Genomic DNA, 26,129 nt, shown 5'->3' on the forward strand with positions numbered 1-26,129 from the left:
TTGAAATCAGCATGGTTTCCTTAAGGCAAGGGTTCCCATCCTGGGGTCTACTGGCCCCTTCCTTAATGCTTTGGTCCATGGCATAAAAAAAGGTTGGGAACCTCTGCCTTAAGGGTAAATCTTGTCTGACAAATCTGTTGGAATTCTTTGAGGAAACAACCGGTAGGATAGACAAAGGAGACAGTGGATATTGTTCACTTGGATTTTCATAAGGCCTTTGACAAGGTGCTGCACGTGAGGCTGCAAAACAAGGTACATGGTATTACAGGAAAGATAGTAACATGGATAGAAGATTGGCTGACTGGCAGAAGACAAAGAATGAAAATGAAGGGGATAATAAAGAGGGCCTTTCCTGGTTGTCTGCTGGTGACTAGTGGTGATGCAGGGGTTGATGTTAGGTCTACCACTTTTCACACTCTATAAATGATCTGGATGATGGAATTGATGGCTTTGTGGTCAAATTTGCAGATGATACAAAGATAGGTGGAGTGGCAGGTAGTGTTGAGGAAGAAGGGAGTTGGCAAAAAGATTTGGAAGGTTGGGAGAATGGTCAAAGAAGTGGTAGATGGAATGCAACATAGGGAAGTGTATGGTTATGCACTTTGGTAGAAGGAATAAAGGCAAAGAAAACAGCACCTCTGATTTCTGAATTTGCACTCATTTAGAAAATAGTTTCTGAACAGGGAGCAAGTTCAAAAATCTGGGCTGCAAAGGGACTTGGGAGTCATGGTGCAGGATTTACTAAAGGTTAACGTGCAGATTGAGTTGGTAGGAAGAAAGGCCAATGTAATGTTAGCATTCATTTCAAGAGGACTAGAATATTAAAACAAGGAGTAATGCTTGTATTCACTAGAATTTTTTTAAAAAATGAGGGGGACCTCCCATTGAAAGTTACGGAATATTGAAAGGTCTAGATAAATTAGACAAGGATAGGATATTTCCAATAGTGAGAGAACATAGGACCAGAATGCACAGCCTCAGAATAGAATGACATCCCTTTGGAACAGAGATAAGGAGGAATTTCTTTAGCCAGAGGGTGTTGCATCTGTGGAATTCATTGCACAGGCTGCTGTGGAGGCAAAGTCATTAGGCATATTTAAAGCGGAGTTTGATAAGTTCTTGATTTTTAAGGGTATCAAAGGGGATGGGGTGAATGGAACTGAGGGGGAAAATAAATCAACCATAATCGAATGGCAGAGCCAAATGGCCTAATTCTGCTCCTATGTCTTGGGGTCTTATAACACAACCTGCAACTGATGCTAAATTTGTTCTGGGTGGGTCCTTTGTGCTCAGGTACGTCTTGTACATAGACATTTTTGGGCATGCACAAACAGTACCAAATGTTGACCAATTCACATTTCAAAGGCAATTTATTTAAATTCATTTGTAAGTGGGCATTGTTAGAAATTAAGAGTCAAAAGAAAAATCAGGACTGGATTCTTTGTGATCTACAGGAGACCAGCCTGACTAGGTCTTTAGAAGTGAAATATGGCAGAGGAACTTCCTACAGCTAAGTCTCTTTATAAATTTTTAACCACTCTTTGAATCTAAATATCCCCTATCCATGTGTTGCTCTATTAACGAATGCTGACGTAAACATATTCCTAGCCATCATTCCGACCAAGTCCCTTATCCCTGATGACTAGACTTGATCCCTACATCTCTGATGACTGGACCAGACTCCTTTGTTCTTGATTCTTTTCAACAGAAGGTTTATCCTTGTTTATACAACTACTCTATCCATTTGCACAATGTCCTGGAACGCACTATTTGCATCCCTCTCTTTCCCACTAAATACACAGCTGCTGCCTCCCATGCATTATCAAACTAACCTAACTTTGAGAAACAGAATAACTTCTAAGTCAATGCTTTTATTTATTGCAAGCAGTGGTATGAACAAATGTAGGAATGTAAAACTAGCAACTGGTATCAAAATACGCATTGCACTCCCTTTTTTTGGATAGACTAAAATCTGTACTAATTCTAGTGATGCAGAAGGATACAAGGAAAATCAAAGGGAAACATTTGTGTAGTTATAAATGCAGATGGGGAATGGAAAAATAAACCTACAATGATAGCAAATTTATCATAAAACTGATCACAAGCATATTAGGAAAAAGTTGCGCCCCCCCCCCCCCCCGACAACTATTAACACTGATATTATAAATTAAATATAAACCATAAGAGATGGGAGTAGAATTAGGCTATTCGGCCTATTGAGTGTACTCTGCCATTTGATCATGGCTGATCTATTTTCCCTCTCAACCCATTCTCCTAGCTTCCCCATGTAACCTTTCCTGCCTTGACCAATCAAGAATCTTTATCAACATCTGCCTTAAATATACATACAAACCTAGCCTCCACAGTTGCCTGTGGCAACAAATTCCACAGATTCACCACTCTCTGGCTAAAGAAATTCCTCCTCATCTCTATTCCAAATGGATGTCCCTCTATTCTGAGGCTGTGTGCTATAGTCTTAAACTCCCCCACGTGGAGAGGATGTTGCCTGTTGTGAACTTTATGCATGCCTTTCAACATTCGATAGGTTTCAATGAGATCCCCCTCCTTATTCTTCTAAATTCCAGCAAAGCCCAAAGGCCCAAAGCCATCAAACACTTCTCATACGCTAACCCTTTTATTCCAAGAATTATTCTCGTGAACCCTCTCTGAAGCCTGTCCAATGCCAACACGTCCTTTCTTCGATAAGGAGCCCAAAACTGCTCATAATACTCCAAGTGCTGCCTTACCAGTGCCTTTATAAATCCTCAGCTTTAATCCTTACTTTTATATTCTTGTCCTCTTGAAATGAATGGTAACATTGTATTTACCTTCCTTACCACTGACTCAACTTGCCAGTTAACCTTTAGGGAATCCTGCAAGAGGGCTCCCAAGTCCCTTTGTGCCTTGGATTTTTGAATTTTCTGCCCGATTAGAAAATAGTCAACTCTTTCATTTTTTCTACTAAAGTACATGACGGTATTCTTCCTGACACTATTCCATCTGGCAGTGCTTTGTCCATTCTCCTAATCTGTCAAAGGCCTACTGCAGCTTCCCGTTTCTTCAACACTACCTGCCTTTCCACTTATCTTCATATCATCCACAAACTTGGCCACGAAGCCATCAATTCCATTATGTACATAATTGATATATAACGTTAAAGAAGCAGTCCCAACAACAACCCTGCAGAACACCACGAGTCACCATTTGCCAACCAGAAAACGCCCTCTTTATTCCACAAACACAAAATAATTTGCAGATGCTGGGGTCAAAGCAACACTCACAGCACGCTGGAGGAACTCAGCAAGGTTGGGCAGCATCCATGGAAAAGATTGGTCGACGTTTCGGGCCAGAGCCCCTTCCCTCTACAATACTGACGAAGGGTTCCGGCCTGAATCTTTGGATCTGTGGATCTTTTCCACAGATGCTGCCTGACCTGCTGAGTTCCTCCAGCGTGTTGTGAGTGTTGCCCTCTTCATTCCCACTCTTTGCTGTCTCCTGCCAATCAGTTAATTTTCTAATCATGCTCATATCTTTATTGTAGTACCATGGGCTCTTATTTTGTTAAGCAGCCTTGTGTGTGTCACCTTGTCAAAGATCTTTTGAACATCTAAGTTCACAACATCCACAGATTTATTTTTTTTCCCCTTTTGTCTATCTTGCTTGTTATTTCCTCAAAGAATTCCAACAGATTTGTCAGGTAGGATTTTCCCTTAAGGAAACCATGCTGACTTTGGTCTATTTTATCATGTGCCTCCAAGAACCGCAAGACCACATCCTTAACAATTGACTCTGACATCTTCCCAACTGCTGAGCTCAGGCTAACTGGCCTATAATTTCCTTTCTTCTGGCTTCCTTCTTGAAGAGTAGAGTGACATTTGCAATTTTGACAAGGTATGCTATTTAAATAATTACTGTGTGGAATTATTTACTATCTAAGTAGATGCCTCTCAGGTGATTTTAAATCGGATGAAGGGCCTCAGCAAGGGTTCACAGCAATGAAGAAAATAAGTATACCAAAGAAATGTATCCCCCAAACCAGATGGTTTCAATCTCAAAGTTTTAGAGGAAGTAGACGAGGGCATTGGAATGTTATATATAATTCAAGGATGTGCAAATTAATTCAGGAAACGCTGATTTGGAATTGAAATTGTGCACATCCCTCTGGTATTAAAAATAAGGTAAGTGGTGGAGGAAAACAGAGAATTAAATACTAGATATTATCAGGTTTTTACTGGAATAAGTAATTAAGGATATTGTGACTGAATATCTCTAGCAATTTTTCATTACTACAAGAAGTCATGTACATTTATACAGGATAGGACGTGCCTAAGAAACTCCTTGAATTTTTTTGAAGTGGTTATTAAAGGATGAAGATCAGAAATTTGGCTAAGGATAGGATTTGGCTTGTTACAGAATCAATCTTTCTGCAACATTTTGTTTCAGGAAAATACCTTGAAAGCAGTTAAACAATTCACTACCTTTTTCTTGATTTGAGCTATTGAGTTCTTGATTTAACAAGCCTGATCTTGCAACCATTGCAGTGGTTGATATGAGAACTACTCTATCAGAGAAGACTGAATAGGGCCTTGATTTTTGCATTACCATCGAAGTCCCCTAACACTGGCATTCCAGGGGGTCACCATTGACCAGATATTTAAATAGACCAGTCATGCACATACTGTGGCTAAGAGGACCAGTCAGAGGCTCAGTGGCATGTACACATGGTTGGCAGTGCCTGCATGAAAAAAAAATAGATTTTTAATTGTATTTTGACTGTAGTTTTATACTATATAAGCAGCAAGATGTTGTGCTGTGTCTAATTTAGTGAGCTGAATTCCATTTAGGTTCAGGAGTGATGTTCCCTCTAAGATCTGTGCATGCACACATCTTTTGTGACTACTGCGCAAAAGGTTGTTACCCTCTACCTCACTGGCACATTGATATTTCACAATCATGCACAATCACATTTCCTTTCCTGCTTTCTAATGTGGACAGTGCAAGGAATAAACAAGGAAATGTAGAGTCTTGATATCTAGTACTTCCTCCACCACTTACCTTATTTTTAATACCAGAGAGATAGATAGATATACTTTATTAATCCTGAGGGAAATCTGGTTTCGTTACAGCCGCACCAACCAAGAATAGAGCGTAAGTATAGCAATACAAAACCCCCCCAACAATCAAACAACAAAATGCAAACTATGCCAGATGGATAATATGTCCAGGACCAGTCTATTGGCTCAGGGTGTCTGACCCTCCACGGGAGGAGCTGCACCTTCGATGGCCACAGGCAAGAACGACCTCCCGTGCCGCCAAGTGTTGTATCACGGTGGAATGTGGCCAAAGTCCAACAGTAAAAAGTTCAATATCCAGTCTGCAAACACGTTCCTCGATCGTAATATGCCCCGGATTGCACCATCCGTTGTTAACCAGATCAGTAAGCACCCAACTCCTTTACGATTACTGCTGTCAGTGCACTTCCGGTCAGCCGGAACGGTATTACCCACCGAACTCCTCTTCTCCAAAAGTCTGTTGTCTCGACCCGGTCCTCTTTCCTCGGCTTTGTGATCCCCCTCTGCATCCTCTGTGTGTTTTCCTCCGGATTTCAGCAGGGGTGTCCGCCGCTCTGTTCGCTAAACCGGCCGGTATTTGCTGGTCTGTGGAATACACAATGCAACCTTGCTTCTGTCCCATGTGTTGGGATGTAACCATTTCCAGCGCTAAAGAAAACCCAAATAAAACTCTCTCTACCAGCATGTTAGAGAGGGTGCAGCTTCGATGTGTTACTGTGAGAAAAAAAATACAAAAAATAACCTAAGTTAAAAGTAAGAAGAAGAAAGTAAGAATAGATCGGAACGGCTGTACCAGGCTACATGCACGACCGGCGCATGCGCACTTAATGTGCACAATTTCAATTCCAAACAGCTGGAAGAGTGAATAGGATAGATTGAAGGTGGTGAGATAAGCCATGTGCACCAATAAGTTGACCTATGTTTGTATAACGCCAAATTTTAATCCCTCCTCCTGATCCAATTTAAACATTTGATAAATTTCCCTTTGTGTTGTTTTCCTGAAAAGGACAATGAATTTATTTGTTCCTCTTCAGCCAAGAGCTGAGGGCCTAATGGGCCCTATATGTAGGCCTGGATGGTCTCCTTGATAGATGACATTTTGGATGCAGATACACAGCACATAAGGCTTTTGGCTCCATCAGCTGAACATTTATAAATGTTAATATCATTCAGTGAATACAGCGTGGTATCACTCATCCACTGACTATTGGGTAGAAGAGTCTGAGTAATGTTAGAGCCATTGATGCCTAAGATCTTGGCTTATATGGCAGTTGGTAGGAATATGCTGGCCAGTAATGAGCATGTCACAAACAGACTTTAGGATCTATTATTAAGTTTGAAGGGAGTGGTGTTAGTACAGTTTGGTGCAGAAACAAATGAAAGAATGAAGGAATGAGATTGTGAGTAGAACCAAAACTATAAAGGTGCAAAGATATCGTGTTTGTAAATATTGATTTTTAGTATCAAATAACCTTTTAATAAAATTCAAATTGAGTATCCTTTTCACATAAATGTTAGTTAATACGGACTGATGGAGGTGAATATCCTGTTACTTGTCCTCTGGGCATCACTGCCAAGTCTAAGTATTTTGCAGCAAATGACTCATTCCTGACATACTAAAGCATTTTACCTACAAGGCATAAGTAAGGAGTGTGATGGATTACTTCTCACTTGCCTAGATGACTACAGCTTTGATAACAATGAAGAAACTAAATGCCATACAGGAGAAAGCAGCCTGTTTTTGATATCTCAGCCAGATTCCTACATGATCTCTCTGGTTCTCCATTCTGCTTTGGAGCACCAGGTCAACAGCTGTAAGGCTGCTGTTGATAGACTACAGCCCTACCAACATTATCATTCCCTCACTGCTAGTCAACAAACTTAAGCACCTGGGCATCTGTATCACTCTCTGCAACTGGATCCTTGGCTTCCTTATCAGGAGACCACAGTACAGATTGGTGATAACATGTCCTTGCTGACAATCAACACAGGCACATCTAAGGGATGTATGTTTAACTCACTGCCCTATTCTCTTTAAACTCATGACTGTGTGGTTAGACACACTTTAAACACCATTTTACAAATTCACCAATGACACTTGTTGGCAGAATCTCAGATGGCAATGAGGTAATGTACACGAGTGAGATAAATCAGCTGCTGAGTGGCATTGCAAGAACGTCCTTGCACTCAACATTAGTGAGACCTAGGAATGGATTGTGGACTTCGGGAAGGGGAAGTCAGTTAAACATACTCCAGTTCTCATTGAAGGGTCAGCAAAGGAAGAGGTGAGCAGCTTAAAGTGTCTGGGTGTCATCTTGGAAGACTTATCCTCGGTGCAGCATATTGATGCAATCACAAAGAAGTCGTGCCCTTCTTCATTAGGAGTTTGAGGATTGTAACATATTTCTATACATGTATGGTGGAGAACATTCTGGTTATTTTCCCACCTGGAATGGAGGCTCCAATATGCAAGATGGAAAGAAGCTGCCACTGGGTTGTACACTCAGCTAGCTTCATCACAAGCACAACCCTTCCCACCATCGGGGACGTCTTCATCATTAAGGATCATCACCAAACAGGACATGCCCTCTTCTCATTAATACCATCAGGAAGAACTGCAGGAGCCTGAAGCCCCATACTCACCATTTTAGGACAGCTTCTCCTCTCCGCCATTAGAGTTCTGAATGGTCAATGAACAGAACCTCACTATTCCCCTTTTGCACTATCTATTTTTTTTATACAAAGCAGCTTCTTTATTCAACACAACAAGGTACAGTAGACATCTTAGGGACGGAGACGCTTTCCGCAGAAAGGTCTCCACTATCTATTTTTTTGTAACTTGTATTGATCCATGAATTCTCTCCATGATTGGCATGCAGTGGTAACGGAGTGCATTATTTACAAAATACACTGCAGTTGCATGCCTAGGCTACTGTAATAATATTTTCCAACCCATGGCCTCTGCAATCAAGAAAAACAAGCAACAGGTGCATGGAAACCCCACACCTGCAGATTTCCCTTAGTCACAGAATATCTCACTGTGAAATTACCGTTCCTTCATTGTGCCCGGAAATCCCTCCCCAACTGCATTATGTAAGTAACTTCACTAGAAAGACTGCAACTGTTTAAGAAGGTGTTCATTACCATCTCTGAAGGGAGACTTTGATAGGCAATAAATGTTGGCCTTAGCATTGATGCTCAGGTGCAAAAAACAAATGGAATAAATAAAAATTCTGCTCAGAAAATTTCTGCACTTCAATAGTACATTGGAATATCACACGAGACTTGTGTTGAAACATCTACAGTGTGACATGCCCCACAACTTTCTGGTTCATGTGCTGACAATGTTAACATTAAATTAGATTTGGATAAGCATTGTCATGTGTATAGATAATGAAATGTATCACTTACATCAATGACCAACACACTCTGAGGATGTGCTGCGAGCAGCCTGCAGATATCGCCATACTTCTGGCACCTTGGTAGTATACCCATAACTAACTAACCTTATTTTTAAGGTAATTTACTTTAATTCTTTCTTACATCTCTTCTAATATTTGTATACCTGTGCACTTGTGAAGCTACTGTGACACTAATTTCCTGTGGGATCAATATCAAGTATCTACCTACCTAATCTGTGTGTCTTTGGAATGTGTGAGAAAATTGGGGCATCCTGAAGAAAGCCACGTGTCATAGGGAGAACATTCAAGTTCCTTACAGACAGCTGTGGGAATTGAACCCCAAATTCTGCTACACTGCTGCCCTGGCCACATGGTAAACTTTTGTTTTTTTTTTCCCTTGTCTTCATTTCCCTTTTCCCTGAAGATATTTAGACCTTGTGTTGCCTGATGCACTCTGTTATCTGAAGATGCTTTGCATGCAAGTCTGAAGTGAAAATGTTTGCAGATCATGCAATTTCTGGACCATTGCAACAAACCCTGTTTCTATTTACAGTCAGCAGGGGTCAGTGAATGTCCATCAAGAGTCGGAAGCTTAGTTGAAGCTAATTTTAGCATTCTACCTGCCACATTAATTAAGACCTATTAATCAGAGCAGACAAGATCAAACTTGAAGGTGTTGTTGATCAGTGCTGCTCAGCCACTGATGAGATTAACCTTCTGAGCCACTCATTGCACATATTTTATTCATTGTGGTTCCAAATATGCTGGTATGAGAGAAGTTGCATTAAAAAAGATTATTAATAGAGGAAGGCACATGCAACTTCTTTTGACTATTCCTACAAAATAAATCACATTTACAGCAGCCTCAGTTGGGGTGACAGACTGACTAATTTTCCTTTTGGGGGGGAATATTTTCTTGCAGTATTAACAACTCTGATTTATATTTCAAAAGCTTACTGATGCAAATAAGTCTAATCACATTTGGCATGTTATCTGAGAGAAATTATCTGGATTTTTATTAAGTAAGTAGTATTTGTAATATTTGAATGATGAAACTTGAGTCTGATTCTAAGATATTCATTTTTTTTCCCCTCTTCAAACAGATGGAGTTCTGGAAGGGATATAGTAGTAATCTGTACACAACTCCCAGCAACAACTCTGGTCTGCGTGTAGAACGCACTGATGCAATCTATGTTGTTGTCCCTCTCCTGGGTGTAGCACTGTTGATTGTTATTGCACTCTTTGTGATCTGGAGGTGTCAGCTGCAAAAAGCAACTCGACGCCGGCCAACGTACTCTCAGAGCAGGTACCTGACAAGCCGTACGACACGAAGCCTCCCTCGGGTTTTAGTGCATCGGGAGACATCACATGCACAGTCAGACCCATCTCATCATGAGCAGGGTACAAGACCTACCTTAGATCGCAGTGAGCCCAGTGGGCAGCCATCAAATAGAAATTTGTACACACAGGAACAGTCCGCATCTGTCTCTTCTAGACTGTCCAATGCGACCCCGCCACCTTCATATGAAGAGGTTACTGGACATGTTGAAAGCAGTGGGGAGGAGACAACTACACCATATAGTGATCCACCACCAAAATATGAAGAGATTGTCAGAGTACACCCGGCTGTATCACGCCAGACCACCACAAACAAATAACTGGCTGGAGGTCTGGTGGAAATTACTGATTCAGTGAAGATAGCATGCTGGAGTAAGAGACCTTCTGCTTTGAGACAACTGTGTCTACCTGTTACTGCTTGGGCAAAATTTACTTCCAGAAACTGCATAAAAGTTCAGGTGGCCGATTGACTTTGAGTAAAGCAGTTAAGTACAATGAGGTCGGGAAAATGTTGACTTTTTAAAATCAAAATTGGATTGTACTATAACATTCTTGTTGAATACCTTGCAGAGACTATTCCATTTTATTATGCAGGGTAAAAGAGGTGTTTAACCCACTAAAAACACACACAACTGAAGCCAAACTAAATTAAGTAGTCAGTATCAGCAGTGTAACTTTTTGTGACTACTGTGGTGGCAAATAACAACATTGATACATATGTGATCCTATTTCTTTGTTAATACAGCACCACTGCCAGTTATGTCACATTTTTACTTTATGCAATAAGAGTAAAAGTTGTGGGATTTCTAAAGATGCAGTGGCCTTGCTTAGTACTTTGGGATTTGCAATGTACCTTTTTTTAAAAAAAATGTTAAGCACAGAAGAGAAGGTATGCCTTGTAAGCAGACTGCTGCCTCCTCAGTTTATACTTGAAGTAAATTTCAGGGAATGGGACAAAGCTGTCACATCAGGATATTTGCCATTTCTGAAACTTGCTGCTGCCATCAAATTACAAGGTACCAGAACCCTCCTTTTACTCCCTTTCCCTCCCCACCATGACCTGTCCCAATATCAGGTCAGGGGAATTTTGACAATGGTAGCTGTTCTCTCTGACCAGCTGTATTTTGAAGTTCAGAAAAAGAAACATGAGCTGTTTGAAAGCGCTTAACTTTTACAGTCTGTGATGAAAGAGAGAGAGATTTATCAGTTTGCTAGGTACAAGGATATGTATAATTGCTGTGCTGTTTGGAAAGTAATTTAGTAGTGAATTGGATGCCTAAAATATTAACAGTAATTTTATCATAAGAGGATACCATCTCAAATTTCTTTAGGCTGCATTTTCATTGAACTTAAACAAAAACTGAAAGTGCAGATGTCTGCTTATTAAGCATTGAGGTAATTGAGATGGTTAATTGCATGGTTGAGAGATGATATTGTTTTTCAATACCAATTCTATACAATTTCTGGTTACTGAAGATAGTAGAAAAAGCCCATCTTCACTGTTTGGGATGATGCTCAATTTTCCCATTAATTATACTGGAATTTTAATTCATTTTCGACTCATTAAAGGTTTGACAATTTTCATAGTTTGGGCCAACAATATGTGTTGCTGTGGCCAAATGGACTATATTTGATGAAGGGTTGTTTCTGATTAATATTGATATACTACAATGTGTTTTGGTAATTGGATACAATTGTCAAATTTTGCCAGTAGGTTACTTGATTAGATTTTAACCAATGCCAGGAAACTGTCTGTCATTCAGGATCATAATAACTCTTCCTATTGATTAGGATTTTATTAAAGCTGTGGAATAGTTACATGTTGACCGTCACCATACAATTGCCGTCCTTAATGTTGCTCTACCACTGAGGGTCTCAACGTGTGTTTCTGAGCATCCCTCTTAATGAGATCTGACTAAATCTTGGATTAGTTTTAAATTGGAAGTTTGATATTGATAACAAAAAAGTAATAAGCACTTTTCTTTAAAATTCTTTGTTTAAATCCCTTCACAGCTTGCCACCCTACCTCTTTAGCTGAAAACCTACCAACCCTCCAAATCCCTGTATTTTCCACTTTGCTGACTTGAATGTGTTATCCTGTATCTTTTGCCTGTCTGTCTACTCATTCTTTCAAGCCACTGGCTATGCACTTTTACTCATCTAGATCACATTTTGAAATTTTATTTTTGCATTTCTTCATCACACTCTTTAAGGTCATAAGTAGAAATGATTATAAAAGCGGTAAAGCATGGAAAACAGTCACTTTGGCTCACCACATCGATACCTACCAGTGGTACACATCTTTATCAATCTCTTTTTCCCACAAATGGCCAAAGGCTTTTATGCCTTGGTGATTGAAGTGTTTGGTTAAACACTTCTTAAGTGCTGTCAGCAAATATGCTTCCAACACACTCTCTCTGGCCACTTATAACTTCTCAAAAAATGTGGAGACCTCCACACCTTCTGGAATGGGCTGATCACTGGCAATGAGCAGTCACACCACAGAAGAGCCAGGTAATGACTGCTTCCAGTTACTTACCCTTGCCATTCAATGCATTACCATTGTTGTGTCTTCCACTAATAAGCAGGATCTCAAAAAGATCAACCACATCAACACTGTGCCTCTGAGATCAGGTCAGAGGCTGGATATCTTTCACTGTGTGACTTGCCTCCTGACATCCCAAAGTCTTTCCACAATTAGTGAGGAGTGTGATGGAGAATGCTCCGCTTGTCTAGATGAATGGACATCCAAGAACATTCAAGAAGTGTGACACCATGTAGGATGAAGCCTGCTTGGTACTTCATTCTGTATTCTAACCATTCATTGCATCTACTGATAGCACATTGTGGCTACTGTGTTTCATTGCAAACTCCTGCCTACTCTGGCATCACATCTCAAACATATGACCTCTACCAACAAGACAGCAAATGAATGGAATACCAATATTCCCCTTTGGTTAATGGAATTGCAAGGCCTCAGCACAATTCCCCTATTGGTCACAAGTCATCCTGACTTGAAAATGTATCACTACTCACACTCATTGCTGCTGGAAACCCTTTATCGAGCAGCACAGTCAGTGTACCTTAATCTGAGAACAATGGTTCAACAAGCTAGCAAACCACCATCTTCTTAAGAGTAATTATGATGGAAAATAAATACTGGCCATGGCAACAGCATCCACTTCCTGAAAAAATGAATAAATAAAAAAAACCACTGGTAACTTTTTGCTTGCTGCTTGGAGTCATCAAACCATACAGCACAGAAACAAGCCGTTTGGCTTACAAATTCCACACGGACTCATCGTCAGCCTTTACATTTGCCACTCGCATCCCTGTCAATTCCTATCTGTCTTCTATTACACATATACACTACATAAGTAAATTATATTAGCCAATTAAATACCAACCAGCATGTCTTTGAGCATGGGAGGGGAGGAAAGCAAAGCACCTGCAGGGAAACCTAAGCAGATACAGGGAGAACATGGTTGACATCCAAGGTGAGGATCAAACCTTTGGTTAATGGAATTGCAAGGCCTCAGCACCAACTGCTGTGCCAATGTGCTACTCTAATTATGTTTTAAATTGAATTACAACTCTCTGAAGAATCGTTTCTCCCTAAATTGGTGCAAAATAAATGCAAGTTATTGCAATTGTGAGGGTTCACTCGTGGTGTACTTTAGAAGTTTAGTTTTAATGGATTTTTTTAAATTTTGAGATTGTTTTCTCAGATTTATCTTGCATAGTGGATTTGTGCTACAACTTGTAATTGCCTTGTTTTAAAGTTTCCAAAAACAACAGCATTCTTGTTGACTAGTGGGAGACAATAATTGTGGAAAATTGATGACTTTATATATAAAAATGCAAACCTTAAACAATGTACTTTATATGCTCCAGCACTGAATTTGAATGCTATTGTGGGCTGAGCTCTCTTCCTTTCCCATTGCATTCATTAAAAAACTAATATTAATTTGAAAATAAATCAGAAATTATTTCCTAATGCTGTGTACATGAATGGAGTGTATTCTACTAACACTAACTATCCTGTTGGTCTGTGATTACACCTGAGGCAATTCCCTTTCAAAAATGTGCAATTCAATAAAGATGGGACTTTTTCAACAAAGAATATATAGTTTACCGTTTGAGGTTCAATAATATCATGCAGAATTCCACAGAAAAATAATGTGATTTTTGTTATAACAATAACAACTTGACAGTAAGTATTGTATTTTAAAATTACTCTTCTGTTTCTATGCAATTCTGTAAAATCATACACCTGTTATTACCTCGAACAGCAGTAAAAAATTTTCTGAGGTTTTTTTTTGTTACACCATTAATAGAACTAGTTGCTTCAATGATTTTGCCAAAAACCATTGGGTCTAGCTCTTGGAAGTACAGATATGAATTTGAATGTGAGTGTGAGTAATGATATCTCACTTCAGTTTGCATAGGGCTAGGGTGAGAACACTTAGAGTGCTTCATGTGTAGGTACACTTCTCATAGAGAAGGCAGAATGTCAATTCACAAGATCAGTTCCTTGATTGTGAGGTTTCTGAGGAGAGATACATACATTCCCTTCTTGCCTCAGTCTGTTTAGTTTTTCTTTTGATTGGCTGCAGTTCTTGTATTTCTTATCTGTTGGCCAGCTGTATAGAGCTGCCCTGGTTTGGATCCTTTTTTTTCCTTCCAGTCTTGGTCTGAGAATCACTTCTAGTTTCTTTGCATGTGAGCGTCAAATTAACGTTGCCAGCTGTTTGCCTGACATCCATGATTGGATAAGCTGTTGAATATTAGGAGACCCAAAGCCATTTTCTCAGTCAACAGTACTAATTCTCTTCTTTCACCACTGACTTAATCTCTTTCCCAGACAACCAGCTGAATCTGAACTAGAAAATGTGTAAACTGGTGCCGTATGCAAACCAGCATTGAGTTCCTGTTTCCAAAACTCCTGAATGTTGTATTGTTTGACTGCAGACTTTAAACAGTTTACCTGCTGCCAAAATTCTCATCCATGCTTATGTAATCTTCATTCTGTTCTAGCTATGTTATCTCAACATGGTATAGGTCTCCCTTGTTTTACTTCCTGCAAATATGATTTATCCAATGCTCAGTTGATACTGTCTTAACTTCCAACGATTCCCAGTCATTCATCACTGCTCTGTTCATTGACTTACATTGGCTCCAATCAAGCGATGTTTCTGTTTCTAAAACTCTTTGGGTTCACCCCCTTCCTATTTATGTAATCTACAGAACAGAAATTACATGACATACAGTATGTCAGTGAAAATAAAACTGATTCTGGTTCTACAACCCAGAGATATTTGCACTATAATAATTTTGATTCTTGTGTGACTCTATAGTTCCACTATTGACTGCATTACTTTCAGCTGAAGTCCTAAGTTTCTGAAATTCAGAACATTTATCTTCTTTTAAGACATCTTATAAACCTCTTTAATTTACCCCTTTTGTCATCTGTGATAAAATCTCTATTTCAGCATAAAATGCATGTTAAGTTCCTTGGGAGATGTTTGCTATATAAAATGCACTATATAACAACTATTAGAACACAGAGCGGCACATTACAGGCCTTTCGGCCCACAATGTTGTGCCGACCATGTAACCTACTCTAGAGACTGCCTAGAATTTTCCCTAGTGCAGAGCCCTCTATTTTTCTATGCTTCATGTACCTCCATATTACTTCTAGGATTGAAGTATACTAACTGGAATTTAGAAGAAATCTAAGGTAATTTATAAAAAATTTTTAAAAAGAGGCTATTTTCTCTATTTATGGTCTTGGGATAAATGGTCTTGATCCAAAATGTTGACTGTTTATTTCCTTCCACAGATGCTCCCTGATTTGCTGAGTTCCTCTACCATTGTGTGTGTGTGTGTGTGTGTGTGTGTGTGTGTGTGTGTGTGTCAAGATTTTCAGCATGTGCACAATCTCGTGTCTGTCTTAGAATAGGTGATAGGATATTTAGAACTTTAAACAAAATCTTTGGAATGCTTTCCCTCAAAATATATGGATACTAGATTATAAACAAGGTCTGCATTGCCTGTTCCAGTTCTTAATTGTTGTTTTAGTGCAACCTGTTTACTACTTTAATTGTGTGATCTGTCCATGTCTGAAGCTAGCCACTCAAGCTGGTGGATCAGCATTTTTCTTGAAGCAAGATTACTAATTTAATAGCATGTGTAAAGAATTGAGGTGACATCATAAAGAAAGCGAGCAAGTTAGTGGAAAACAGACAATGTTTAATTTTGCTTTACTTGTGCACTGTCCTTAACAATCTACTAATAATCAACTTGATGTGCAGAAATGATTCAACTTTCATGGTCTTTGAGGATTTTCATAACTTGCACCTATTTTGTGTAAGTGTGCACACACCACACCAACACCTTGATCATGAGTGGCAGCAGCCATTCCTGAGTTCTTCATTATCTGATATTCTATCTGGTATAGTGTGTGATCTGGAAGACATTTATGTTGAGCTTTCATTCAATCAGCGGTAGGTATCTGATTCTGTCTGTACTTTCGTTCAATTGAATTTTCTTCTAAAATTGATTAGCCTAACTAAATATAATGTAATTTACCAAGGGGGTCAGTAATAATTAAGCATGACCCATACAAGTTGTCTATTTTGAAAAGTAATGAAATCCAGCAAAATATTATTTAAACAGTTTGAGGTATCAATTAAAAAAAAGCCTCAAGCTCTGTGGCCCATATTAATCATTTCATATTAAAAATGTTTAACAAGGCAATATTGAGACGATGTTAACAAATACTTTTACAGATAAATCAATCGATACACTCTATTCCCTGCGGTACATAGCGTTGTCCTTGGAAGAAGTATTGAACACATGAAATCTGCCTTACACTATGACAAAATCCCTGGAGCTCCTTTTCTTAACCATTGAAAACCAAAAATTTATCTCCTAACTCTCTGCAACTCTTTTTTTTAAAACTTCAGTAATATTTATTTCTATACAGTGGTCAAGATAAGTTAGTTTACAATTTTGTATTGTGGAGTCTTCCTGCAGAGGGAAACCACTGAGCCCATATGCCTTTACTAGCTCTTTGAAAGGGATGCCAAATTTATTTTCATACTTCTGCAATTCCCCAGTAGCTAACAATTTAGTCCTCTTTGTGCACAAGTGCAATTATCATTTGAAAGTTCCAATAAAATCTGATTTCATTAAGCCTTTAGGTGGAAATGTGCTTAACTTGTAGTCAATATTTTGTTCTATTCAGTGCTTGATACAAATTACTGATATTGATTCTCTTCTAGTTCACTATTTTCACTTTTGATAACCACTTTGAAAATAATTACTTTATGATCACTATTGTCCAAAGGTGTTCCCTGCTAACAACATGCCTTTACTCTTGGGACTTTAATCTTTATTTCTTTATACAGTTAAGAGAGATCTGGCAAAAACAAAGCTGTGAAATTAAATCAGGGCCCAATATATTCACTTCTATGAGTGTAAAATGTAAACAGTATTATCTTGAGGTAGATAAGGAAGCTATTTCACCAGTGGCCAGACTTTTTACCTATTTCATTCGTTCTAACAGGTGCTAAATAAATGCACATTTTTCATTAAAAAATTAGAACACTTTATCTTGGACACCTTTGTGAAATTGCTTCTCAAACATGTAAAATTTGCTCTTTTCAAGCTAGGCTAATTTCATCTTTGATTTCTCTTTGTCTTTTTTTCTTAAATTAATTGTAACTATCTCAATAACTGATATCCTTTCAGTTATAAGTTCTAATACTTTAAAAAAAATTCAAAAAAAGGCATTTCTTGTAGTGACTACGGCAAAAGTTGCAGCAAATAACAAAATACTGTGGATGCTGAAATTCTGATTTATAAATTTAAAGAAATTCTGGAAATATGCTGGGGAATTGGGTAAAAGATTTAGTAGCATAATTTGACGGCATCTTATCTCCTTGAATTGATATAGAAATACAGAACTTGTATTTCTATAACACTGCTTTCATCATTGTTGGTTTAAAACATTCTTACTAAGAGAATCCCCCAGAAGACATTTAAGGATTCATCTTCCCCTTTAATTTCTCTGTCAAAAATTAGGATAATTGAAGTTTTCAACTGTTATTGTTCTATTACTTTTGTGCATTTCTGAAATATTTCCACAATACACTCATTTCGACAGTATTTGGGGACTCGTAGTGAACATCTAAGAAATGATCCTTCTCTTTCTGTCCTTTAATTCCAAGCAGATTGATTCTTTAAGCTCTCAAGTTTATTACCCCGCAAGAGAACCTTGTGCTACTTTTCATCTATGGTGTCACACTTACTGGCCCAGTCTCCAACCAGCTGCAAGTTCATTAAACATTATCAGCACCCCTTCACCAAGTGACTTATATGGCTGTGTCTTTTTTTAAAAAAATCAACTTAGCAGACCTGCAGGCTCTGGCAGATAGATGTATTATTCTAGATCATATCACAGGGTTAAATAATCTCTGATTTGCCCAAGCAAAAGTTCCTTAGATCTTTCAGAGTAGTGGCAGTTTTCAGGTCAATTCAGGATGAGCAATTGAAAAGAGTAGTTGTTCATTCAGTTAGTTGTCTCTATGGATTTGTTTGTGTTCATTTCTGCTATTGATTGTTAGTCTGGGCTTGGTAACAATACCAAAATAATTTGCATTGATCATCAGAATTCATAAAAGGGCCATTGATCAGTTATATACGGAGTGTAAAATTAAAATAAAAACAGAAAACTTTGTGTGTTGCTAAAAACAGAAAATGCTTGCGATACTCAGCAGGACTAGTAGCGTGCATGATGAGAAAGAAAACAAACATTTCAAGCAACACACACAAAATGCTGGTGGAACGCAGCTGGCCAGGCAGCACCTATAGGAAGAAGTACAGTTGACGTTTCGGGTCGAGGCCCTTCGTCAGGACGAACGGAAAAAAGAGGTAGAGATTTGAAAGTGGGGGGGGAGGGAGACCCGAAATGATAGGAGACTACAGGAGGGGAAGGAATGAAGCCAAGAGCTGGGAAGTCGATTGGCAAAAGGGATAAGGCTAGAGAAGGGGGATTATCGTAGGACAGAAGGCCTCGGAAGAAAGAAAGGGGGAGGGGAGCACCAGAGGAAGATGGAGAACAGGCAAGGAGTTATTGTGAGAAGGAAAGAGAGATTTAAAAAAAAAAAAAATTAGGGATGGGGTAAGAAGGTCTGTCTTTCCATTAGAATTTATGAAAGGTCAAAATATGAACTGTTAATTGTCTCTTCTCTCCACAGATGTTCCCTGAACTGCTGAATATCTCTAGCATTTTCTGTCATTTTAGTTCCAGCATCTGTTGCTTTTTGTTTTTATTCATCAAATGATTAACAAAACTAAAGGCATTCATTATACTTAAATGTTTTAGTAAAATTGTGTCTCTTGTAGTTAACTGGCTAAAAATAAACTTGACTGGCTCAGGTCACTCACTGAAACAAATAATCTCTCTACATCTCAATCTGCATTTAAAATGCTCCTCAAAATTTAACATTTTAACCAAGGTTTCAATCCCTGATCCTCGCTCAAATAAAGCATTGTGTAATGTATTTTAAAGGCACAATATTATGGTTAAAATCTTATTGTGGAGAAGGAACAGCCTTTTTGTAATCCATGGCACTGAAGCCGTTTACGTGAATTCTCCTACAAGTGAACTCGCCTCCTTAAGTGTTTGAGATTTGTAAGCATGAATCAAGAGTGATTGTTCAGTTATTTTCATATAGTAGTGAACCTTTTAAAATTTCAGACAATCACTTAAACAACCCTAGTAACACACAAAATGCTGGAGGAACTTAGCAGGCCAAGCAGCACGTATGGAGAAGAGTACTGTCAAAGTTTCGGGCTGAGACCATTCAGCAGGACTGGAGAGTAAAAGATGAGTTGCAGTTAGAGGGTGGGGGAGGGGGAGGGAGAAACACAAGGTGAAGGGTGAAACTGGGGGGGTAGGGTTGAATGTAAAATAAAGAGTTGGGAAGTTGATTAGTGGAAGAGATGCAGGGCTGCAGAAGGGGAAATCTAATAGGAGAGGTCAGAAGAACATAGAAGAAAAAAGGGGGAGAAGCACCATTGGGAGGCTATGGGCAGGCAAGGAGATAAGGTGAGAGAGGGAAAAGAGGATTTGTAATGGGGGGGAGAATTTTCAGAAGTTTAAGAAATCTATGTTCATGCCATCGGGTTGGAGGCTACCCAGGCAAAATTTAAGGTGTTGCTCCTTCAACCTGAGTGTGGCTCTATCATGACAGTAGAGAAGGCCATGGATGGACATGTCGGAATGGGAAGTGAAATTAAAATAGGTGGCCACTGGGAGGTCCCGTCTATTCCGGTGGATGGAGCGTAGGTGCTCGGTGAAGCGGTCCTTCAATCTATATCAGGTCTCACCGGTTGTACAAGAGGCCACACTGGGAGCACTGGATACAATAGATGACCCCAACAGACCACAGGTGAAGTTTTGCCTCACCTGGAAGGACTGTTTGGGGCTCTGAATGGTACTGAGGGAGGAGGTGAAGGGGCAGGTGTAACATTTGTTCCTCTTTCAAGGTTTAAGTACCAGGAGAGAGAATACGACCCTTTTCCTCTCTTGATAGCTGTCCCACAATCTTCCAGTGTCTCAATTTTAAACATCTTTCTCCAAACCTCCATAAGATTTGAATTCTACATTGTTTTGAGGTTTCACCTTCAGTTTTGAACTCCTACGTATTCCTTCTAGTGTTCATTGATTCACTAATGGTGGCTATGCCTCATTGCCTTTGGCTTCATTTCATATTTGATTCCCTTCCTAAACCGCTAAAACCCGATGCAGATTGGGGGACCGCTTCGTCGGGCATCTATGCTCGATCCACCAAAATAGGCGGGAGCCCGAAACGTTGACTGATCGTTTCCACAGATGCTGCCCAACCTGCTGAGTTCCTCCAGCGTGTTGTGAGTGTTGCTCTCTCAACTTATCAGTTGTCTTAAAAGACGTTCCTTAAAACTTGGCACTTTGACCAAGCTGTTAATCCCTGATATTTGTTCCCATGAAGCCTTATGTAATGTATTACAAAGGCACAATATTTTTGTAAAATTATTATTTTCCCTTTGTGAAGTGTACCATCACGAAGTTTATCTATTTCAATCTCAAAATGAAGGATTTTAGTCAACTTTCATTATCAGATTATTTCACTTAAAATGGGCTTGCATTTTATTTGAACACAAATGGCCTGAAAATGCTTGTAAATGTATACAATGAAAATGGTTCAACTGCTTACCTCTCAATATTCACCCCTTTTAGCAGACATTATACAAATCGATCACTCACAGCACTTGCCCTCTTCCGTCTTTTTCCTCTTTAGTTTGGAATGAAGATCTTCCATGACAGAGGGAGGAAGGCCTGTCTCTGCTCTATGATTAACTTCTGTTGATAATGCAGCTTGAGTGCTTCCAAAATAAAACTATTACAAACAGAATGAGACAGCTAATATTATCTTAAAATTAATTTAAATCCTGATATAATATTGACATATTCCTCTGCTTCCTTGAAACAAAATAAACAATATTGATCTTCTGTTGCTGAAATAATTATCTTGTTAACATACGAAGTGGTTCTTTAAAATTAATTTCTACAATGTCAAAAACATTCTAAAGGCTTTTCATAAGGAAATCTGCAGATGCCAGAATTTCAAGCAACACACATCAAAGTTGCTGGTGAACGCAGCAGGACAGGCAGCATCTATAGGAAGAGGTACAGTCGACGTTTCAGGCCGAGACCCTTCATCAGGACTAACTGAAAGAAGAGCTAGTAAGAGATTTGAAAGTGGGGGGGGGGGGGGAGGCATAGAGTCAAAATGTGGTTGAAAAGTTGAAGAGCCGAAGAAATTATAGATGGGGAGCAGTGAGAGGTGGTTTCACTGAACTCCCGTCGAAGAGATGATTTAAACAGTTTTGTGGAGTAAAATAACACACCCTTCACACTTTCAGAACAAAACAACAAAAGAAATTACATGAATGTGAATAATTCTGTCAGTAAGTTTTTTTTCAGCTGCTGATTAAATGGACTAATCTTTGACGATATTAACTAAAGGTACTACCTAGCTAAATATAGTTTGAATCAAGACTTATTCCTTCTACTGTATTTAAACCATAGGCAGTAGTGGCATAACTTGTTTTATCGCTGCATCAAAAACATTTAAAGTAAATCATTGCCAATGCATCACCTTTGCAAAATGTAAGAACATAGTTATTTTTACCCTATTTTATATCTCCATTCAATTAAGGATAATAATTAGGATTAAGTTCTCAATTATGCCGGTTGATCTTAAACATCCCCAAGAATTTTTTTTTGCTATGTATGAATCTGATGGAAAATCCAAAACAACATTTTACCAAAAATACCACTAGAATTATTTTGGTGAATCAGTTGTAGATTTCTGTTTCTCTTGTTTTTCCTGAGATGTCAACTTCTATAAGAACAAAAAAAAAGTTTCCAAGATTGAGCTGTTTCTCATTTGTGTTTAGAAAATTCTGCATATGCTGTTTATGGGTTTTCATATCGAAGACAATGGTCTTTTGTGTATATATACGTAAATTCACCATCTTTACAAGAAAAAAATTTATACGTTAGCCCCTCTAACATGAGTGGGCATTGTAAACAAAACAAGAACTTTTCATTTTTCTAATTATTCAGAGCTGCTTTTGAGGGAAAAACAAGATCATTAATATTGAAAAAACTGTTCTGAAACTATTTTTACCTGCTACTTTAAAGTGAGATAGTGCTGCATTTAGAGTACAAATGGAAGCAACCATGAACCAACAAACAAGAAAGTACAAATATAAAATTAATATTTCAAACATCATTTTGATCAATGGTCTCAAGAAATGTCTGAAATTAACAAGATGCTGATAAAATCGATCTGATCCAGAAAGTGAAATAAGAGATATCTCTGTCTTTCTTTAATTTGTAACACCAGGGGTTAAAATAAATTAACAGCATAGACTTTTACAGTATCACAGTATTTGGTGTTTGGCTTTTTTAAAATTGTTCTGCTAAAAATGCCGTCATATTTCTTTCTCTGGTGTCCTGCATTTATCATAAAACATCTTGGTGGAAAAAGTTATTTAAAAACTGAATTGGCTGTTAACCCAAAGTACCAAGGCAGAAGGATATGATTGCGGCAGTTAATGCTAACAAATTGAACATGAAATATATAATTCAAAATGTTGTCTTTAGTTTACTATTATAAAATTTCCACTAGCCATGTGGCTACTGAATTTTCCCACTATGCACACACAGATGTAGATTTTTGTATAGGTAATTTAGTAATTCTACTCTAATAAAGTTCTTGTAATGTTTAGCAGGGAAACGAAAGTCTCATGTGGAATATATTGTGATCATTCTCAAGTAGTGAGGCCTGAAGTTTTATTTTTAGTGCTTTGCCTTATACCCCACTAAGTACATAAACTTTGGGCTTTTCCTTAATGTGGTTGAATATTGTACTTGAGAATAAGGTGCTTTTTACTGTTCGTTGTACGAACGTTTGTAGATGTGTTGCATCAAGTGTGTAAGATTTTATTTGCCACAGTTCTGCTTATCTCATATTATACAAAGGTTGGGTAATACAACAGAATAAACATGAATATAAAACTAATTGTCTAACTAGTCAACAAATTCCCTGATCAATATTTAACTGACATGGGCATTGTAATGATAAAGCTAATAATGATTTAGTTTTAGATTTTTACACAGGACATGGCTGAATAGAATCAAAACAAATACTATAAATGGCTTCCCCTCCCCCTCCCCCTCACCTTTTATAGATTATTTTTGTCATGTAGAAAAGTAATCTTTATGTTGTAAAGAATGATTGTCAGTTTAGTGTGGTACATTTTTCATTAAATTAATACCTGACAAAATCACAAAACATTGAAAGAAATGTTGGAACATTTACTGTCAAGGGAAATTCAACTATGACACTATTGACTAAAACTATGCAAATAATTCATATTGGCTAATACAATGAAGCACCTTTGCATATAAAATATTAATGGAATATTAATGGGCATAAAAGCTAACAATATCCCAGAACCTGCTGACCTGCAATCTAAAGTTTTAAAAGATACCATGAAGGTAATGGCTGCATTGGTTCTTATATTCAAAAATTTCATATGCAAGAATGGTTTACACTGATTTGGGGGAAAACACAAATGAAACTCTCTTTAAGAGCAAAAGGAAAGTGGAATGGAGGTAGAGATAGATGAGCCCAATGTCAGTCCTTGAAGTAAATGCTAGATGTGGTAATAAAGCAGAGTTGGCATTCATTTATGAATGAGAAATCACATTTGTAAATTTTTTGGAGTTTCTTTGTGGCTATAAACTAGCAGAAAATCTGAGACAGAACCAGTGGATGTGGTATATTTGACTTCCAGAAGGCTATCAATATGATACTGCACAAGAGTTAAACAAAATAAGAGCACTTGGGATTGGAAAAATATACTGGCGTGAATGGAATATTAATCAACTGATGGTTCTAGCATTTGTGTGTTTTTTAAAGGGAATATAAATTATTTATATGAATAAGCAAGGACACGACAGATGAAATATATCATGGACAAATGTGAGTAAAGAAAAAAATGGAATTGTGGAATTATAATAAAAGTTGGAGATTGAAAGCTTATGAGTGTCTTTGCTTATGAATTCTGAAATATTACAATGTAGATAAAGCAAGAATTAAGACAGACTATACGTTCATCCTTTTAGACGGGCCCAAGTATAAAAATATGCTAATTATCTACCTTACAGGAAATGCACAATGCCCCGATGAATACACACCTGATATTTGTGGTTAAGGGATTGACTGAAAAAATGCAGATTCAGGGTTCACCAGATTCATTTCTGGATTGGTAGTTTTGTACCATGAAGAAGGATTAGATAGACAGGGCCTTTATCCTTATAAATTTCAGAAGTGCCATAGCATAGAGGAAGGGATGTGGTTTCCCCTGGTTCGGCTATGTAGAACTAGGATCGCAATCTCAAAATAAAGGGTGAAACATTCAGGACCGAGATAGTAAGATTTTTGTTTCACCCAAAGGATTATCTACATCTCAAATTCTCTTCCCAAATGGAGGCTTGTCTTGAGTGTATTCAAGGCAAATAAATCACAGAACAAAATGGGCTAATGTAGAAATTTTAAACTTAAGATTCCCAGTAACTGTGGTACAGTATTTGCCACTGATTCTTACAGCTCCTGTCTCACTGAATAGTGGAATTCACATGAAAGGATAAATAATCTATTCCTACTTCCTGCTAGTATCATGGTATTCCTCAATTTGGGAAGGAAAAGGGGAAATCAATTAACCATCCACAGGTTTCGTGAAATTATACAAGTTTATATGAAGATTCAAAAACATATCCAAAAGGAAAATGAAATTTACTTCCTAAAAGTTTTAGACTTTCTTCTATTGTAACAGTGTTTTTCATGTTTACTCCTTTCAACCATTCAGTGCTCTGTGACATTTTAAAGCAGAAAAACTAGCGGAGGGCTGTAATCTCAGCACTCCGATTCCAGATCGTTATTCATCCTTCAGCATCATTGTTTTTTTACGTATGAAATTGCCACGCTGTGATCTTGGAATGCCTTTTCTCCTTTAAGATACTGCTTAGAATCGAACTTTGCTCCTTGGTCCCGATGTTTCCGGACAGATACAGCTGCAAACCTTTTGCTGGGCAAAGGAAATGTCATCTGAATGCTACGTTAACTGTTGCCCTCACCGCAGAATACTTGTAAGAAAGGTTTCGGCCCGAAACGTCAACTGTTTACTCTTTTCCATGGATGCTGCCTGGCCTGCTGTGTTCACCAGCAACTTTTGCGTGTGTTGTATGTACACAGCAGATTGTTTTTTTGGTATAGTATTTGCACAATTTATTTAGGCATATTCCTTATTTGTCCGTCCTTGTGTACAGTTTTTGATTTATTCTATCGCGTTGTTTTGTATTTACTGTGAATACCCGCAAGAAAATGAATGAGTGTAGTCCATGGTGACAGTAAGTGTACGCTGAAAATAAACTGACTTTGCACTGATTCCGTACACTTGGCCAGCACCCTAGCGGCGACGCCTGGATCCTGATTGATGTGAGCCTTGCTTTCGGCTGTGAAGAAGCAGTACGCACTTCTCCGGTACGGGAAGATAGCCCACATCGTAAGTAAACCAAGCCCCTGCTGCTGGGTGAGGTGAACTGCGACGTTACCACCGTTTGAGAAAAAATTCCCTCGCGAACCGTCCGGGGAGCGGAGAGCGGGGCGGGAACCTAGGGGTCACGTGTGCGCCA

At 38.5% G+C, this 26,129-nt stretch overlaps 1 protein-coding gene across 2 annotated transcripts in view; it reads left to right on the forward strand.

The window, feature by feature from the left end:
- Nucleotides 1-13,885, forward strand: part of LOC140204144 (transmembrane gamma-carboxyglutamic acid protein 3) — a 43,407-nt gene extending 29,522 nt beyond the window's left edge. For both annotated transcript variants that reach the window (XM_072270560.1, XM_072270561.1), the window contains one exon: nucleotides 9,577-13,885. In XM_072270560.1, coding sequence (XP_072126661.1) covers nucleotides 9,577-10,131 — 555 coding nt within the window. In that variant the 3' untranslated portion in view covers nucleotides 10,132-13,885. The remainder of the gene's footprint in view (nucleotides 1-9,576) is intronic.
- Nucleotides 13,886-26,129: the final 12,244 nt, after the last annotated feature.

The sequence above is a fragment of the Mobula birostris genome, chromosome 10, assembly GCF_030028105.1.
Source record: "Mobula birostris isolate sMobBir1 chromosome 10, sMobBir1.hap1, whole genome shotgun sequence".
NCBI classification, from domain to species: Eukaryota; Metazoa; Chordata; class Chondrichthyes; order Myliobatiformes; family Myliobatidae; genus Mobula; species Mobula birostris.